General features: G+C 29.7%; 2 protein-coding genes across 17 annotated transcripts in view; both read left to right on the top strand.

Annotated features, from left to right (window-relative positions):
- LOC113511928 (polypyrimidine tract-binding protein 2) overlaps positions 1-10,671 on the top strand; it is a 530,476-nt gene extending 519,805 nt beyond the window's left edge. For all 15 annotated transcript variants that reach the window (XM_052896533.1, XM_026895658.3, XM_031913421.2 and 12 more), the window contains 8 exons: positions 1,281-1,440; positions 2,304-2,500; positions 3,067-3,100; positions 4,190-4,282; positions 4,740-4,854; positions 5,166-5,267; positions 5,348-5,425; positions 6,324-10,671. In XM_052896533.1, the coding sequence (XP_052752493.1) occupies positions 1,281-1,440; positions 2,304-2,500; positions 3,067-3,100; positions 4,190-4,282; positions 4,740-4,854; positions 5,166-5,267; positions 5,348-5,425; positions 6,324-6,456 (912 nt within the window). In that variant the 3' untranslated portion in view covers positions 6,457-10,671. The remainder of the gene's footprint in view (positions 1-1,280; positions 1,441-2,303; positions 2,501-3,066; positions 3,101-4,189; positions 4,283-4,739; positions 4,855-5,165; positions 5,268-5,347; positions 5,426-6,323) is intronic.
- Positions 10,672-15,035: 4,364 nt separating this feature from the next.
- Positions 15,036-18,501, top strand: LOC128200989 (RPII140-upstream gene protein). 2 transcript variants are annotated; one of them, XM_052896405.1, is made up of 7 exons: positions 15,036-15,193; positions 15,279-15,449; positions 15,633-15,798; positions 16,334-16,422; positions 17,051-17,184; positions 17,829-17,937; positions 18,318-18,501. In XM_052896405.1, the coding sequence occupies exons 2-7, from the start codon at positions 15,301-15,303 to the stop codon at positions 18,436-18,438; spliced, it is 768 nt and encodes a 255-aa protein (XP_052752365.1). In that variant the 5' UTR covers positions 15,036-15,193; positions 15,279-15,300; the 3' UTR covers positions 18,439-18,501. The 2 variants fall into 2 exon arrangements, with proteins under 2 accessions (XP_052752365.1, XP_052752369.1); XM_052896409.1 differs by having other exon boundaries at positions 15,055-15,193; positions 15,263-15,449.
- The last annotated feature ends 450 nt before the right edge of the window (positions 18,502-18,951 follow it).

Here is an 18,951-nt window from a genome sequence, read left to right on the forward strand (position 1 = left end):
ATTTTACCAAAAAGCTTTTCACTTTTTCTATTCTTATTGTACCACTTTTATAATCTAATATTGTACATTATTTCTAAAATAATAAAAAATCTACCTATTTTTATAAAACAATATTTATAGTTTATAAATCAAGATACATTTTTGTTTCAATACTAATTTAGACATAAAATAATATTTAACTATGATAGTAGACATAGAACCAAGAGATACTTCTTAAAGATAAGAAAACACTGTTAATTAGTTGAATTAATAATTCCGATTTAAAGGAATAGCCGCAGGCGATGAAAGTTGACGGTTCTGACGAAAGGTCATCGAAGGAAGATTTCAATATTGAAACCTTTAAAATTATTTGAAAATAAAGATATTAATCACTGGTTAATACTCCTTGTCAGTTTTGTTTTGTTAATGGAATAAGATATCAAAATAATTTATAAATTACAATGCTATAAAAAATTTCATTAGATAAAAATTAGTAATATTAATAGTATTATTTAAAAACATGTAGTTTCAGCAAATATAAGATGAATGCATTACTTTACATTCATTGTAAAAATATTGTGTACTCGCTGGCAAGCTAGGACCATAAAGCTCGTAGAATGGGTTGAGTGCTGTTGCATTTTAATTAATTCTCTTTTCTATCGTGATGCGGTGTTATCAGTCGCCCGCAGGCCACGCGGACAAACAAATAGCTGTTGCGCTCTGGATATAACGATTTTGACTCGAACGTTACACCTTTTATCTTCCATTCTATAAGAAGTTTATTAACTTTGTTAACCGATATATTTATATGTATATTTATACTATATTACCATTTAATAGTAGATATTCAGAAAGTGTTTAAGATTATAAATAAAAAAAAAAAACAAAAAGCTTAAAGACATTTAAATGGATGGAACGTATTTGAATAAAATTTGGCACACGCCTGTTAGAGCTGAGTACATTTCTAATTTAATTTCATTAAATTAAAATAAATAAAATTCCAATGGCAGTAATTCAATAAATATTGATTCAAGCAAGATTACCTACGTATTTTGTGTCAACAAAAGTCTGTTGTAGTAAACGTAAATTCATGAGGTACTCGTATTGTACAACAAGCATACATTGTACTTACAATAAGAATACACGTGGCTACCGGCCCCTATCATTTATCATATTATTAATAACAGCTCAAAACTATTACTGTATTTAACTGTAATATATAACTCAATGCGATATATGATAGAACATACGGTATTAACTTATAAAAGCGATATAATAAATTTTATACTGTTTGTTCACAGGCTTTGGATGGACAGAACATCTACAACGGTTGCTGCACACTCCGCATCGACTACTCAAAGATGACCTGCCTTAATGTGAAATACAACAATGATAAGTCCCGGGACTACACCAATCCGACGCTGCCTTCGGGTGACAGCGACGCCCATCAACTGTTGACCAGTGAGTTGATGCCACTGCGGGCACGCCTCGCCTTGGCCCTCGCATCCAGGATGAGTTAGTCCTCTACTACTCTGGGCACCTGGACGCTTGTTTCACCGCTCCTCGTCTGTTCACACATTTATATCGTAGTTTTAGTTTTTTTTACAAAAGTCTCCGATAAACTCTTAATATGCATTTGATTCTGAGCAAGATCTCGCCCTTCGCTTTCACAAGTTTGATTGAATTATGATGTATGAGAATTTCTTCTTATCGACCTTATAACATTGAGTTTTGCATAACTTAAATCAAAGTTTGTGTAGCGTATGATCATTAAATTCCGGTGCTTTATTTTCTGGTCTAATTATATCATTACAAACTTTGTTATTGATACCTCATCCTGGTTATGCAATTTACACAGCCTATAATTAATTTATGTTGCTGTATCGTTAGTATCACCTACAAGTACTTAGGTCTTGCAAATTTCAAAGTTAATAAAATTGTGGTTTGTTCTACGATAGGAGCTATGTTCAATACACATAATTTATTATTACGTTTACCACATTAGCTCTTTTTATTTTATTATTCATAATTCTATATTAAATAGTCCTACAGTGACTAATTACTTCTCTTAAGTTTGCATTGCACCATTGGAAATTATAATATGTAATCAGATACTGAATTTAAGTTCTACTGCAAGTCTACTGTCTGAATAGGATCTTATTTTTATAAATTGGTGAAGAGTTTTGTTGATACAAAGCAAAAGAAATATATTTCAAAATGATAGACCTTAAATAGAGCAATTAATCTTATGTAAGTTTCATAAACATTTAAATATTATATAATATTACGGGTAACAAAATTTGAATTTTATTAATTTTCTATAGGTGGTGGAGTGTTAGCACCTCAGTTCCTGGGACTTGGCTCAGGTCTAGCTTCACCGTATGGTGTTGGCGTCGGTGGAGTAGGCTTACCGGCATTTGGAGCATTGACCCTGACCCCGGCATCTCCTGCTCTTCGAGCGCTCGCTGCTCCCCCGCTGCCCCTCGCTACAGTACTCCTTGTATCTAATCTAAATGAAGAGGTTAGTAATCAATTATGCGAAATTTACAAATGAAACATAAAGGCGGATTATGTTTTACATCTTTTTGTTGTCTTTACCCGCCCTTCCACTTCCTAAATTTCTATATAATCAAGGCAGAAGTAAGATCAACAATGCTTATAGATTATGTCTCATTACTTCTGTATTATTAAAATACGGTAATAATCTCTTATACTGTGGAACATAGATTACTCTAATGAAATCATAAATATTCTTAAAATACTTATATTACTTATGAATTATAGAGAAAATACCCTATGATGTTCCAAAATCGTAGTTTAATGTTTATTGGCCAATTTAATCAGTAAGCTAACACAATAGTCAGTAACGTCTTTATTTGACTTCGTTTGATGATTGTTTCAAATTCATCTACAATTTGATCGACTAATGCATCCACTAATATCAACGGCGTTACAGGCTATTTATTACACTTATATATTCTATTTAAACTCCTTAAAAATAAGTTGCTAATTTATTTATAGATATGATGTCAGATATCTTTTACGACTATTTATAATACTGTCTCTTTCTCTTTCCTATTGTTTTAGATGGTCACGCCTGACGCTCTCTTTACCCTTTTCGGTACGTGTGCACATACATTCCGTATTTTATATTAAAACATTAATATTGCTCCTGAGCCCTGTCGCCTGGAAGACAAATTGTCACCTAACATTCTCGACTTCTGTACTGATAACAGCATCCGTTATGTCAAAGCTTCGCTTGATAACACTATCAAATCTAAATGCTTTATTAACTTTTGACAATTTGTGTTTCAGACCCCTAGATGTAGCTAAGTTAGTGTCTATTGTCTACCCAGTGTTGTCTTATTTTATTATAATTTTATTTTTCGTCTGTTTAATCTATATATTACTGTTACCAGTTTTATTTTGCATCTCTTTGTATAAGTAGTATATAATTTTAGAAAAAGTTTCTGTTGCTACAAAGTATTTATAAAGTTATTTAAATTTCACGTGATTAAAATAAAAATTATCATGCAAAGGTTCAATGGTATAATACTACTTAATGTTGTCGCTTATGATCATATTAATAGCAGAAAAAAGTGAACATTAAAGCAATTATTTTCTTTAATATTATAACTTAATACGGTCGGCCGTAGAGATTTCGCTGTTAACGCTAAAGCATTTATGAAAAGCTTAACGTGACCAATTTAGAGCTTTAATTTGTTATTCCTTCTTGTATCATTTCCGTCTGTATCTCGTTTCATGACATTATTATGTATTACAGTTTTACTAAATATCTTGTGTATTATTGTTGAATAAATTTGAGTGTTAATTGTAGCCAATTTAGTTTAGTTTTTTCTGTGAATATTTTCTATTTTTAGACAACATTGCAGGTGGTCTCAATTGAGTGTATCTTTGTTATACTTAGGTATTGTCCAATGCATAATAACGTTTGTAAAATGATTTACGAAACAATACACATTTGAGACTGCCAGTTGTATGACAGTTATTATGATAAGTATTCAATAAGGATGTTTAATCTAGATATTTTTTAAAATAATAGTTTCAATTTAGTTCGGTTGAATCTAACAATGAATACATTATATTCGTAAAGACTAGAATTATAATCTAGATCAAATGTCTAAATACACAATATAATAAATCAAACAGATTAAGGTGTACCAGATAATAAAAGTCTCTTTCTGTATAGGCGTGTATGGTGATGTGCAACGGGTGAAGATCCTCTACAATAAGAAGGATTCAGCATTGATTCAAATGGCAGAGCCTCACCAGGCTCATTTGGGTATGTTTTTAATAATTGATAACTTAATGATCTATCATATTATAGATCTCTTACATTTGATATTGCATGTTGTAAGCACATACAATACTAACGCAAAAGAATAATTTTTGATAATGCGCGCATTGTTATTTTCTTGAGCAATAATTAAGGCACACAAATTATAAATCAAGTGGATATTAAATAAGCTACCAGGCAAAGTAATAATGTTTTAAAATTTTGTTTTACACAATAATAGCGACTTGAATCATAGCAAAGTTCATATAGAACTAGGAAGAAAGTAATTAAAATAGTTCCGAATTGTAGATGCCACATAACATACCTATCGAGATTATTATAAGCCAATTAAATACTTCCTACTTCTTGTTGTCACTTAAAACTATATAAAATTATTAATTAGTTAACTATTAATTATAAGACTTGTAGTAAAGATAATGTTTCTATACAAATTTATCCACAGCTATGACACACATGGACAAGTTACGAGTGTTCGGCAAGGCGATGCGCGTTATGCTCAGCAAACACCAGACTGTGCAGTTACCTAAAGAGGGACAACCGGACGCGGGACTTACTAGGTAATCGTCATTCCCACAATAAATTTTAGTCCGTTATATTTTACACATTTATAGAACTTTACATTTTTAGTTTATATGTTACTATTTTATATATACAAGAAATAGGTACAGTTTACTTTGAAGAATATAAAAAATAGTTTTTTTTATTAATCTTCTATAAGATTAAAATTAATTAAAATTCAAGTCGAAGTAATTTAAAATATATTTAAACGTAAACAAAAAACACTAGTTATGAACTCTTAAAGTATTAAATACACGATTAGTTTTTTAATGAGTTTTCTTTATACTAATCAACCGATGTTGTATTTCAGGGATTATTCTCAGAGCCCGCTTCACAGATTCAAAAAGCCTGGCAGCAAAAACTATCAGAATATTTACCCACCAAGCGCCACATTACACCTATCGAACATTCCGTAAGTCTTATATTTCACTGTTATATAGTTATTTCTATTTTTCATAAATAACATGGTGTCATTTGATTTTATATTTACAGAGCAACCGTGTCGGAAGATGATATCAAGGATGCGTTTACCAAACGGGGATTCACAATTAAGGCGTTCAAATTTTTCCCGTAAGTAAATTTTATTTAATTAGGTTATTGCGACCTGGTAAAATTAAAACTTTTGTTTTTATCAAAAAAAAAAAAAAATAGAGCTTTCCCGTAGAAGAAAGAGGCGACTAAGGGAACTTAATAGTCAAGCGCTGTGCAGCAGCGTCCCTTTTTAAACATCACCAAAAGCTAACTGGTTGCCAATCCGCCTGCCAAGTGTAATAAGTACTGGCAAATGTACCGCTAATAGGAGAAGGCCTATGTTCAGCAGTGGACAGTAACGGCTGATGTCATCGTATTTGCTCTTGCAAATATTTTTTATCAAAATTCTTGAGTAAAACATATCATGACATAATCAGCTAGTAGTAAAAATAATGGATATCCCAATTGATTAAATCAATACATAAATGGTCATATTATAATAATATATGAAAGCCTCTAGTTTCTATAAAAAAAAATTAGAAGCCTTTAGCGATTTGACTTTTAAATCTTCTAACGGACTAACTAGTTGTCTTGAGAATAAAGAAATATTTCATAGTTTCGAAAGACTTATATAATAGGCAACAGTCGTTAAAGAAAGTAATGGTCTGGCTTTAGGTTACAAAAGTCAGATAGTACCTAATCGCTGTATATAAAATGGATTGAAACTTTCTTTCGTATTTCTAGAAATATTTACTGGAGCAGATTCTGAAAAATTGTTATCTAATATTAATACATTTAAGAGAAAACCAATCTTGAACAAATATCATATTTGAATTTAATTTTAATTAAAATTTTGAATTTGACAATTTCTTATAAATTAAACATTTTATTTTCACCAGTATATAAGTTTAAGGAATAATACTAAATTCGTACCCATTGTCTGGAATAACGAAAAGAAGATCAGTGGAAATAAAATTTGATTATTTTTCAATTCCAGGAAGGACCGCAAAATGGCATTGGTGCAGCTCCCATCAATCGACGACGCAGTCGCGGCGCTTATCAAAATGCACAATTACCAATTGTCAGAGTCGAACCACCTAAGAGTGTCTTTCTCCAAATCTAGTATCTAAACGGATCGACCACGTTGCAGCGTCTTCGGAATATCACACTGTTGTCACGCGTCCACGCAGACTCAAACTTCTGCTTGTCATGGCCTCAAGAAACAATGCCTTGTCTCACTTCGGCTGTAATTCTAATAGTGACTTATCGGCACACACTTGACTGTCAGTGAACACACACATTGACGCGTTGACAATACTTCTGTACCTCTCACAGAATCGAGAATTTTGCTCGACTGAAAATTTAAATATATCTGTATTACGCTTACTCGGAACAGTATAGGAATTAAGTGCTACTCTATTTTCTTAATACGATCGTTCTACTGTTACTTGTACATCATAATCTAAGATACTATCATCATCACATTGTAAGTACGGCAGCTAAATAGCGTTATATTTAATGAACGCGACTATACTGTTGCATTTGAGAGGATCTTTTTTTATTGTGTGATATTCATTCCATACATTATCTATATTAACATAATTTTATTTTTTTATGTACTTGCAATTATTTCCAGTAATTACAATATAATTATTATGAAATTTGTCAGCACTGCAATTAGATTGCGCTAGGTTTGTTTACATTTGGCAAAGTTGATTGCAATGTTAAACATTGCCTCGGTTATTTGTGGTTATTTGTATGACTGACTTTGAATGCCACCATAAATTTTATATTCATCACTATTATAATTAAATTGTTGAAAAATGTTTCTACTTCACATATAATTTGCAGTTATTACTCTAAAATTATATTTTATAAATATATTTTATTCTCTATTTTAACATGCACAATTTACTATATTAGCATTTTTATAAGTAATTATTATATCATATAGTTTTGTACGCATACACATTTTTCTCTTATTTTATTATTACTGGAATGTTACGTTTAGAAATGTGTATGTGTGTGCAATATTAGTTTTAGAAATAATTTTAAATAATATATTTTAGTTCTTGCATGCTTCCAACTCGTTTCATTGTTTAGGTGAATATTGTCTATTTAGTTTCAGTGCTTCTTGACTATTAGTTAGTGTAATCACAACTCTATTGCTAAGCATCTAGATTATATATCACTGTTTAAACGTTATGTTCGGTGACATAATAGTGACATGATGCATTTATTTCGGTGTTAATTTATATTAATAATAAATAGTAGCTACAACATACTATAAATGCTCGTGCATACATTTCACTAAGCAGTTAATTATAGATAATTATTTATTTAGCCTCTGGTCGGAAGCTATGGTCGCGCAGTGTGGGTAATATCGCGATGACGTATTTTTTAGAATAATTTTCAGTATATTATTAGGATGTATCCACACTGTAGCCATCGGAGTTGCGGCGGCAATTTAAAGTATTAGAGAGATCTGATGTGCTCTATCACGTATGTAATCAGCAGTATTTATTTACACTAGGTCACAATAACTACGTTATGAAACAGTATTTTAGTTAACGTAATAACTCTCCAATACACACTTCATTTTGTATATAGACACACTCCGACTTCGTTGACCTTAATATGCAGTCGTTAGTCAAGTGGTTCCTTATATAAAATTTATCTTATTAAATTGTTTAAATCTAGAACATGATTAAAACTATGAATTGCAAAAGGCATTAATTTTATTGTTTTTAAAAATATTATATATTTAATAATAATGAAAATGGCAAGATTTATTTTTTATTTTAAAAACTGAATATATAAACATATATGAATGAAATTGTTTAAAAAAGTGCCACTTTTCTACGTCTGTTTATTAAGTTTTTCACGCTTCCTTGGACTATCTGAGTTCTAGATTGGATTTCACACATCTTTGCCTTCTTAAATTAATTAAAAATGCGTCTAGTCCAATGCAAAAGAGATTAAGTTTGTGGGTTAAGATTTTACTTTATGAGAAAAAAATATCTTGTAATTCGTCTCAAATTTTTAAACTCTGGTAGGAAAAGCTTTTGTAAGAGAATGTTATTTATTGTAATATAAAGTTGGTCTTAGAGGGAATCTCCAAGGAAATCTATGCTCTAACTGCTAGGACCAGTTTTAAGTGTTCAGTTCACACGTCCAGTTTATGTGATTAGGCAAAGCATGCGTGAAACAGATACCTGAATTATGACGAATTAGGAAAACAATGGCCATTCGCAAGCGATATCCAATGTAATCATTTTACAATCATTGTATCTATAATGTTTTTTCTTACCTGGCCTGTTTAGTGAACAATTATGGCGTACCTTTTAAAAATTGTATATGATTAATAATAATAAATTAACACAAAAATCTTTTTACGCGACTTTATAAACGAGCATATATTTAAATCTCTTGATTGTTTTCGGCTATATTTTTCTTCGCCAATAATGCATAGTTTTTATTTTATTTTATATTTCATTCCGTAAGATTTACTCCTGTGTCGTCCCGATATATTTAGATTTTATCACGATTTTAATAACTTCTTTGTCAAATAAAATATTATTATTTTAGCAATTTATTAATTATATAGTATTATTTATTATACAAGTTGTTTTCTAAATACGTCAAGTAAGAAAAATCAATATAGAATGAACATTAATATTACTATGTAAGTTTTAAAGTATTAAGTCATTACAATACATACATATCTTGACAATGCCACTGTTGGTACTACAGTAAGGTATGAAAGAGAATACGAGGGTTGTTTAACGGGGGGAAAGAATATAGCGCATAATGTGGCACAAACCTTAGATAAGAAAATTGATGAAATGAACACTGTATAACAGATTTCATTCGTTCGTTTTATCAAACATAGCCGATATACTAAAAACTGGTTAAAAACATATAATTTCATTTCCTCTTAAAAATCAATTTGAAGTCATTAAAAAAAATCACATATTTACACTATTTTAATGTATATTATACATCACGTACCGTATATAAATAAAATATAGAGCTTAATAAGACGATTAAAACTGAAAAAAAAAAGATAGAATGTCATTACGATGTAAGAATAGAAAAATTATCATACAAATTGTATTAATCAGTACCTACATTACTATAAGGACATAAAAAGTAGTTATTTGGTTTAGATAATGTTAGGTGACCAGGGTGTGGTGATATTTTGCACGTTTTTGAAAATGTTTTTCTAATAAGGTGCAGGATTCTGTGCCTGTATTTTGAAATGATGTGAAAAGTGGTTCGCGATTGGTGGCGGTTTGTGTGCGGTGAGAACGGCATCGCATTTGTAATTTTAAATTATTATTACGTATTTAATTAAATGGAAATCACAAAGAGGAGATTACATATCCACTGTATTCAGCGTAGGACGCTACACACATGCCGACGTGCTCTAGTAGTGCGTCACTGTAATATTGTCTCAACGATTCAAGTGCTTAATGCTCAAGACAGAGTGGGACAGCAAATGTGTGTAACGTTTCCAGGCCTAAATTATTTCTCAGTAACATTGGTATTGACTAATAGATAATTATAGGGATTTATGTGTTTAGAGAAGTATTTTAAATATTTAGATAATAATGGTAATATACTATTAAAAATAATAAATAGATCAGTGTTTAGGATGAGATGCCAAATTTAAAGTCAATACACATTATTTTAGGTAAAAGGTAATTGAGGTAATCTTAACATTTATTGAAAAGTTGATGAAAATGTTACAGTTAAATTATATTTGAGAGTTTTATTAAGCGCAATATATGCAATTTTATTCATTGTAAGTGAACATTGTTTCAATTTGTTAGTTAAAGTTATGCGTTAAAAAGTTGTGAGAGTTGTTTTCGAATGTCTTCATGAATCGATCGCTAAGTACTGCGCTGACGCGATACCTTTGTATGTATGTGCGTCGACAATCGACAGTCGGCTAGTTCCCATCGTCTCCCTTGCGTTTCACATAAAACATATCTCTGCATATCATTCTGTATATGCTTTTTTTATTGCGCTTTATATTTATCTCTTATATTAGCTGTACTTGGTATTTAGTATTTCACAAAAATATGCATAAAGGCCAACATATCAATACATAGAGATTTGGCTAAGGCGCATGTATCATAAAACTTTTATATCCTTGAATTCCGTTTGTAAATGTTGTCTCCTTTTATTATCGCAAAGGCGGTTATTTTCTATATGTCATTGTGTTTTTAAAAATGTTTTAAAATGTCGTCATCCTATTTTCTTATTTTAATATTAAGCCTTTTGTGTGTTTAATTTCATTCTTATTTTAATTTCATTATAATTAAACTATTATTATCATTAATGCCTTTTTGTTCTTTATTTTTTCACCTTTCCTTTCTACCTATGTTCCCTTTTTTTTCTATTAAACTTGATACCAATTGTCTAAAGTACGACAGCGGTTCGGTGATATCATAATATAATTTATTACTTTATTTACATTCTGATTCATCATATACTTTTATTTTATATTGTATTTATAAAATCACCTACATTTTAATTTTATCCAATCATATTGAAATACTCGAAGAGATTATAATGTATTTGTAAATAAAACTTATAAATTTTAAAGGGGATCAATATAAAGAAATGATGTACGTTAGTACACAATTGGTATTCTAGACATATTCGTACTTATAGATCTAAACTATCCTGACGTAAATATCTACACGACTATATTTTAACATTGTACCTATATATCTATTGCGCTTCGAGATAGTATACAATCTATGAGCAAATGACTTCATTTTCGTCTAGTTTCCGAAGTCAACTGACTCGAGCATGAATTTAGACAAATTGCAATTGTTGTTTAGTTGAATTGTAAAGGGAGTAAGGGACTTTAAATATTGCCAATGATATATTTTATATAATATTATCAAGTGGAATATATTTCGCACAGGGTATAATGTGAATAAATTTAAACACTGCTCTCGACATTCGAAAGGTCGGGGCGGTTATTTTATGTCCGTGCCACGTCCCTTATTCCTGTTGCGTGGAAAGAACTGAACCATTCCGTATCGAAGCGGTGAATTAGCAAAAGATTTACGTCTAACTGCCAATTGATAGGCTGATCAATTTGGTGTACACCAAATTTTAATAAATAAATAAAAATCACAGGAACACTAAAAATTGATGCAAGCTAAATATCCATAGATTAGTCCTATAAAATGGCAGTTATTCCTCGTGTTAAAATAAACAGCGGATGTAAATATTATACACGACTATGTTAATAATTACAAATTAAATTAATAGTATCTATAGAAAAGATTAACATAATCATTACTTTAAGGTTTAATAGTTAAAATAACCTATCCTAATTTCAGTAGTCGCTCTAGTTAATTAATACCTAACTTAATGAAGTGAATCTTCCTAGGGAGTATTATTGAGGATACCCACCTTCCTTATTTGTTCCTCCATATTTTGTTGTACCTACCTATTGTTTTAATTGTTCACTAAAAAAATTAAATAATGGTGTGCAAATTAAAGGGTTGTGTGTAAAGTTAAAATAGATTATAGATTTAAACGATCGTTTGAGTAACTTAACGTTATCTCATCATTTAATTAATAAAGGCACATCTAATTTGTTGCTATCATATAGTGAATTTGCTAATACGATTCGAAAATGTCAATATTTTTAGTATTATTGAATCAATATGCCAAAGACCAATCATTGGGATATATTAAACAGGGATCTAATATTTTTCCTTTCAATCTAAATCTTGCTCTTAAAGAAAATCATACCTACTTACTGATAACTAAAATATTAAGCTTTAACAGGCGTGTTTCAATAAAAATGTATTTTCATGTCGGTGGAACTAATTTTTTGTATACCAATGAGCTATCGTTGGTTACCAAAAGCACACTATATCTACAGCAGTCATATAAATTATAAAATATTATATACACAATATTATCATCTAAGTGACTACCCTATTGAACTCTAGATTTATTCTTTGTCATTTTATAATAAAATATAGTTGAAAATCGCATTTTTATTTTACTCTACCATCGATAATCCTAATATAATAATTATTAATAAAAATATTACATAACAAAATTAATATACAAGTTGCAAACGAATCTATTTATTCTAAAACAAATCTATTTATTATATAATATAATCTACGTATTATGGGTATACAACTTTTTTAAAACATCCATAACAAAGTACAACGTACTAAGGTTCATAATAATGTTTGTAACTTTATCTTATTGAACTGTGGCAATATCGCAATTATCTGTCAGTTTTCACAAACGATTGAATATTTTTAATGTTTGTGATTGTTTATATAAATGTGCTCTGCTAACAACCTAAAACGACAATCATAAAATACGTTGCATATTAATCTATATTATAAACTTTGCATCTACTTCAGGAATTAATCAAATATATTTTTGCCATCAAAATCCAAATTAATAATGCCATTATAGTTACGGCTGAGCCTAGCTGAGCAGCATAGGTACTATCTAGAATGAAACTATTCAAGTACGTGGTTATGTACATTATTGTACGAGTGGGAAAGAGCAACAAGTGTATAAACTATTGATGTATTATAACATAAATACTAAGGTATATGTAAACATAGATTTACCGATCAAGTAATCACTTGCGACTAGGATGGTTATTTAAAAAATTAATTGATGTTTATTATAATATTATATTTATTATTACTTTATTGTAACAGATGAAAATATACCTATTCTGCCATACTCTGTTGTTTACAAAACAAACCTAAAAAAAGTATATTATATATATATATATATATATATATATATATATATATATATATATATATAGGTCGCGCTGCTTTTAAAAAGTGTTATTACTATAATGATTCAAATAAGTAGGTGTAAGTACCTATCCTTAATCTATGATTGTCATATAGAATTTTTTTAGCTTAGACTATAAAGTAGCATAAAAAAAAACAAGATAGAAGTGACACTCCTACGAATTCAATAATAATAATATTGCATTCATCGCTCAAGCTATAGATAAGAATTAAATTCGGTAATGCACCATTTAGAGAACATATTTAATCGAAATATCGGAACTTAGATCAGCATCTATAGTCCTTTTCATGAAAGTAGCGACCCGAGACGCAGCGCTGTACGCGTGACATAATGTTGTATTTATGAATAAAAAACTGGGCCTATTTTACATTTTCATGTATTTTAAAAAAATTGATAGATGAAACAATATAAATTGAAAATAAAAAAAATTAATGACTTATAATCATTTCTGTGTTTAATTTTATTTCTGTTTTAACTAACTTTAGTCATTTCCTATTTAATAATCATTAAAAATTACATTAGTTAGACTATTCTGAGGCACCATTTCTCTAAGCCTTATTTTAAAATAAAAATTTCAGTTTGAAATCACAGCAAAATCTTATTTTTTTTACTGTTAAATGGTACACGATTAATCACAATCTCACTTGATAAATAGAGATGATGTGGTCTAAAGCGAAGCTTGCGGGCTTACGTATAGTTTATTCACATTTGCTTTAAATTGGTACCTACAGATTATCTCTTTATTTCAAGAACTAAAATGAAATAAATTTCTAATATATTTAAATAATAAATATATTAAGTTTATATATATTAATAATAATTATATATTAAGTTTGTTATAATCTATGAAACAGCAATGTTATAAAACTACTAAAATAAAATGTTAAGGCACAGGTTTAGAAATGGCGCTTCAGAATCGAATCTCTTGGGCAGTAAATAGGTTGATGTCATAGACTAAGGATAATACCTTTGGATTTCTATTTCTATGGTAAATGTAAATTCGACTAATTTCAACAGATTCCACACAAATTATCATATTGAAAACTAGGCAGCATGGTCTCCGATCTTAGCCTATTTCACAACGGAACAAACGTACTAAAAAAAAGATCTCAAGAGGTTCGCGGTTTTTTCGAATAAAAATTTTGTATAAAAATTACGAAATTAGTTAATTCAACTTGATTTTATATTTTTTATAATGCTGATTATATTATAATAATGCTGATGAATAACAATATTTTGAAAAAAGTATATTATTAATAGTTATACAACGCTATTCGAATATTTGATATATGTAGATGTAATATGAGTTGCATGAATTTAATTTACTATTTCATTAATGTATTGAGTGCGACACTTGCTCTGTTTGTCAAATGTCAATGTCAATTTTTTGTATCAGTATTGCCATAATTTGTATTTTTTACGCATTTTTGGGTTAAAATTTTTTGATCGCGTAATTTTGGGAAAATAAAATCTTGGATAAAAGTGAAATGGGCTTAGAGGATTTTGGATATTTTTGAAAAATCTCGGTAATAATTTTAGTAATTGTCTATGAAAGTAAATAATAAAGAAAAATATAATATATGAAGATACATAATAAAAGATAAGAAAAAAGAAAAAATAGAAACAGAAAGAACCACTTTTCTTCTTCCATTCGTTAATTTTGTTGCACATGGTAAAACATACGTCCCAAAGAGGATTGACGCAAGGCAGGCGGCTGATTGTAAAACTATAAATCAAATCATTTAAAACCATATTAAAACCGACCTCAAATAATAATTGAGATAAGGGTAGCAAGATGATGATGATGGTAAAACATACTTAGTGAAAAACAATACAAGTTGTGATTGGGATAAAGTTCGGAAAATCGTTTTGGTAAAAATAAAATTTAGCCTCTAGCAACCCTGATTTTTTATTTTATTTTTGACAATACGGTTATACTTGTTTTATAATTATAATGCTTGTAATTTGAATTAAAATATAAAATTATATTTGCGTATCCAATTATAAACATACGTAATATTTATTGTTATAGTGGTTGGTGGATATTCCTATAGTTTTTCTTATTGACAATTTTATAGTTTTTCTATATTATTAATTCTATAGTATTTATATTTTGTAGCATTCGTATTTTGGACTTCACAATGTTAAGAACAGTGGTTCGTTTGACTCCCACATTAATTCTTCCATTCTTTGATCGAAAAAATGAAAATGATTATAATATGCTGGATTTACCTGTACCTGCAGTGCCACAAACTGGATGGGAGAGAGTAAAGAAAATGTATAGAAAAAAGTAAGTTTCTGTTTTATTTTAAATTAAGATATATATTAAACATATTAGTCCATATAATGAAAAGTGGCATTCGTCACTTATAGACAAACAGCACTATGAACACTGCAATGTTTATTTTTAAGAAGTATGAGGTACAGAGGTTATCAGCTGTTATAATCAGAATTTTGAAAATATCTGTTTCAGTGAATTTGATGAAATTTCCCCTGAATTACATACAGTTGCTCAGGCATCCCTCTGTGGTGCATTTGTCGGTGCTTGCATGGGTGGATTTACTAGTTCCAGACAGGCATATGTATACTTCATTGAGAACAACCAAGCAACTATTTTTAAATCAACTATGCAAGCTAAGGTATTAATTTAATTATTAGATCAAAACTTGAACTTTTAATATGACTATATATATAGGCTTTTGCATTTCTTTTTTAATATATCAATGTTTTTATTTTTTCTATATTTGTATATAAAATTTTTGTGTTAAAAACAAAATATGATCAATGATATGTAGTAGTTCTTTTAATTCATGTAAATGAAATGGAGCTGCCATTCCAATTACATGAATTACTAATGCTATTGATTTATCCTGGCTGGATATCTGTGAGGGAATGTGTTGATAATAAAAGTAGGTCATTTGTCCCATCAAGATGAATTTATAAACAGTGAACCAGTATGACCAAAGGCCAATGGGATAAAATTGGAATGGTAACCCCACCCATATCTGTATATGGTGGCGAGGCATTAGCTAAGGATAATAAGTCAGAATGACAGGTATATCTTTTCTTTTAAAGGATTATAATCATAATGTGGTAACCCTACCTGCAGTATCAGTATAATCTGACAGAGCAGAGAGGGCATATTGTTAGCATATTTATTCTTGATGGTTACAGAAAAAGCTGCAAGACTATGTAACTGTAGCATTTGCAAAAGGCGCATACCATTGGGGATGGAGATTAGGTATCTTCACAGGAATATTTAGGTAATGTTTATGTAATCTATATATTAGTGTATTAAAAATATATATTATATGTGATTATAAGAGCCTGTACATTGGTAAATCTTACATGTTTAGTGTATATTCATACTTGTAGACAGAAAAGTAGGTTTGGTTTGGTTGATTTTTTTTTATAAAATCTTTACATTTACCATCTCAAGTTGGTAAATCTTATGAATTTTTGGTAAAATCCAAGATTTACCAATATATGTATGGGCTTTTGTAGTAACATATACATTAATTTTCAAAATTTATATTACACACTGTCCTGTATAATATTAGCTAACTTGAGGGTCAGGCAATGATTGGCAGTTGTGATTAAGTGGCATTTATTATTATATGTAAATAAGCATGCCTGAATGCATTATGCTTATGTATGCATTATGTATGTTATTTTGCCTAAATTTTCTATTATTATAGATGTCATAAGAGATGACTAAGAAATCAAAGTTATTCTCACAATAATGTGAGAGGAAAATCTAAATAAAATCCTATATCAATTCTCCAGGCCAACATGGCACTAGATGTGGAAAAACCTATGACCAGTAGTGGGACTTAACAGGTCCTTAATTCTTCCTTACAACCTATATGTAAATACTACTTTATTTTTCAGTTTGGTAGCGACTACAGTATCGGTATATAGAAATGATACGTCAGTGCTGGAGTATGTAATGGCTGGTGCAATTTCTGGAGGATTATATAAAGTTAATCTAGGGTTAGCGGCTACTTTTGTTGGCGCAGGCTTAGGTATGTTTTGATAATTTTTATAAATATTCATTTAGGTTAATACAACATGTATAATAGGGGGAAAGGGATTGTTAGTAATGGAGACTAAAAATCCCATTGCTAGCAATATACCTAACCAGGTCGACCTCCACGCGGTTCCCTCTGGAAACTGTCATGATTAATTCTTCATGATGAATTCATCATGATAGGCTAAAATGATGAATTCATCAATAGGCTAACTGGCCTGTTTTCATTCTCATCGATCACCCTTCACTGGTGCTATATTAGCGCAGGCGGGGTTACCATACCATTTTCATCCAACAAAAAAAAAACATGTATAATATAATAATCTCCATAGTTGTATTTTTTTAATGGGTAAAAACGAAATAGTGACCTATATCAGTATATTGGCAGGGCATATTGAGAATGAAGCAGCTCAGTTGGCCTATTGTGATGAATTCAGCAATAATTAATTTCAATGCTTATTCTTTCTCATCTGATGTGTATGAATTCGTAAGATGTTTTTTCGTTCCATCATATGCATGCGGTGACCAAAAAATAGATATTTATAGATTTGTTTGTGACTTTCCTGATCTGGTTATATCATATTTTTTATTTATAATTATGCTGTGAACTACTTGTTGATAACATGCTTCGGTTTTCAGGTTCAATTTTAGGTTTAGTAGCGGGTTCAGTCATAGCAATTCTATTAAAGCTTACTGGCATCACAATGGATGATATTCGAAAGTCGTTGCATAAAATTAAAGAAGCCAGGTGTGTATACAATTCTGTATTTGAAAACTAATAATTATTGTAGGAATTCTAAATAATACTGTATGATGCAGGTATAGTCTTTTCTTATCCTGAATAGATAATGGTAGGGGCTTATACAACTTTTGGGCTATAATAGCTACTTGTATTAGATTTTGATAAATTTTAGTAATGATTAAAATTAAAAATGAGAGTCTTTATGTAACTGGACAGCAGATATTAAATGAACTTTTTGTTTCTGGTTTCCGACAATTGTTTTGAAATTTTCTTTAGGACAAATATGGTGCTTGCTAAATTTCAGTTTTCTTTTTTTTTATTTAATTTTATCTAGCTCGTAATTACTGAAATTTAGTATAATGTGAAATAATACTTTCTTTTTGTAGAGAGGATCAATATAACCAAGCATTAGAGAAATCAGCTAAAATAAAGAATGACGATCTGACAAGGTATCATCAAGCTCTAATAGAAGAAAAAGGACCACTGAAAATAGAAGAATTAAATTAGAAAATAGCATGTATATAAATAAGTTAAAATTTGTAAATAAGAATATATTAATATATGTAAAAATACTTGATTTTCTTAATAAACTGCCCCAAAAAATCTCAATTAAATAAAATCAATAGATAAATACATAAATAAACAGAAATGTATTGCTTTACATCAGCTTACAAAAATGTACTAGATAAATAGACAAAATATTGTCTCAGCTTTATCTGAAGTTAGCATATCACGACGCTGGTTTTCATCGTATACATTTATTATAAGAGGCGAGTAAATCTGAATTGCTGACAACTGTTACATTTTTAATATATGTACGCAAATCATAGATGAAAAAAAATATTGTAATTAATTGGCTGCAAAATTGACTTATATGGAGACTGAAAATTTTATTGTGGTGATAAAATAACTAGATCATGTATATATAAACACACGCACAAGCACTCACATACGCATTCGTGCACCTACTCACACGCACTCGTTCGCCTTTCACTTATCCTCTCACCAAAAGTAGTACAT

This window comes from Galleria mellonella, unplaced genomic scaffold, assembly GCF_026898425.1.
Source record: "Galleria mellonella isolate WM207_F2 unplaced genomic scaffold, CSIRO_AGI_GalMel_v1 utg117, whole genome shotgun sequence".
Taxonomy (NCBI): Eukaryota; Metazoa; Arthropoda; class Insecta; order Lepidoptera; family Pyralidae; genus Galleria; species Galleria mellonella.

Bases quoted from the DNA above. Each gene is read 5' to 3' on its own strand.
- LOC128200989 (XM_052896405.1), top strand. From the start codon at position 15,301: ATGTTAAGAACAGTGGTTCGTTTGACTCCCACATTAATTCTTCCATTC. The intron at 15,450-15,632 runs GTAAGTTTCTGT...TATCTGTTTCAG, and splicing joins AAGAAAATGTATAGAAAAAA to TGAATTTGATGAAATTTCCC. The intron at 17,185-17,828 runs GTATGTTTTGAT...TTCGGTTTTCAG, and splicing joins TTTTGTTGGCGCAGGCTTAG to GTTCAATTTTAGGTTTAGTA.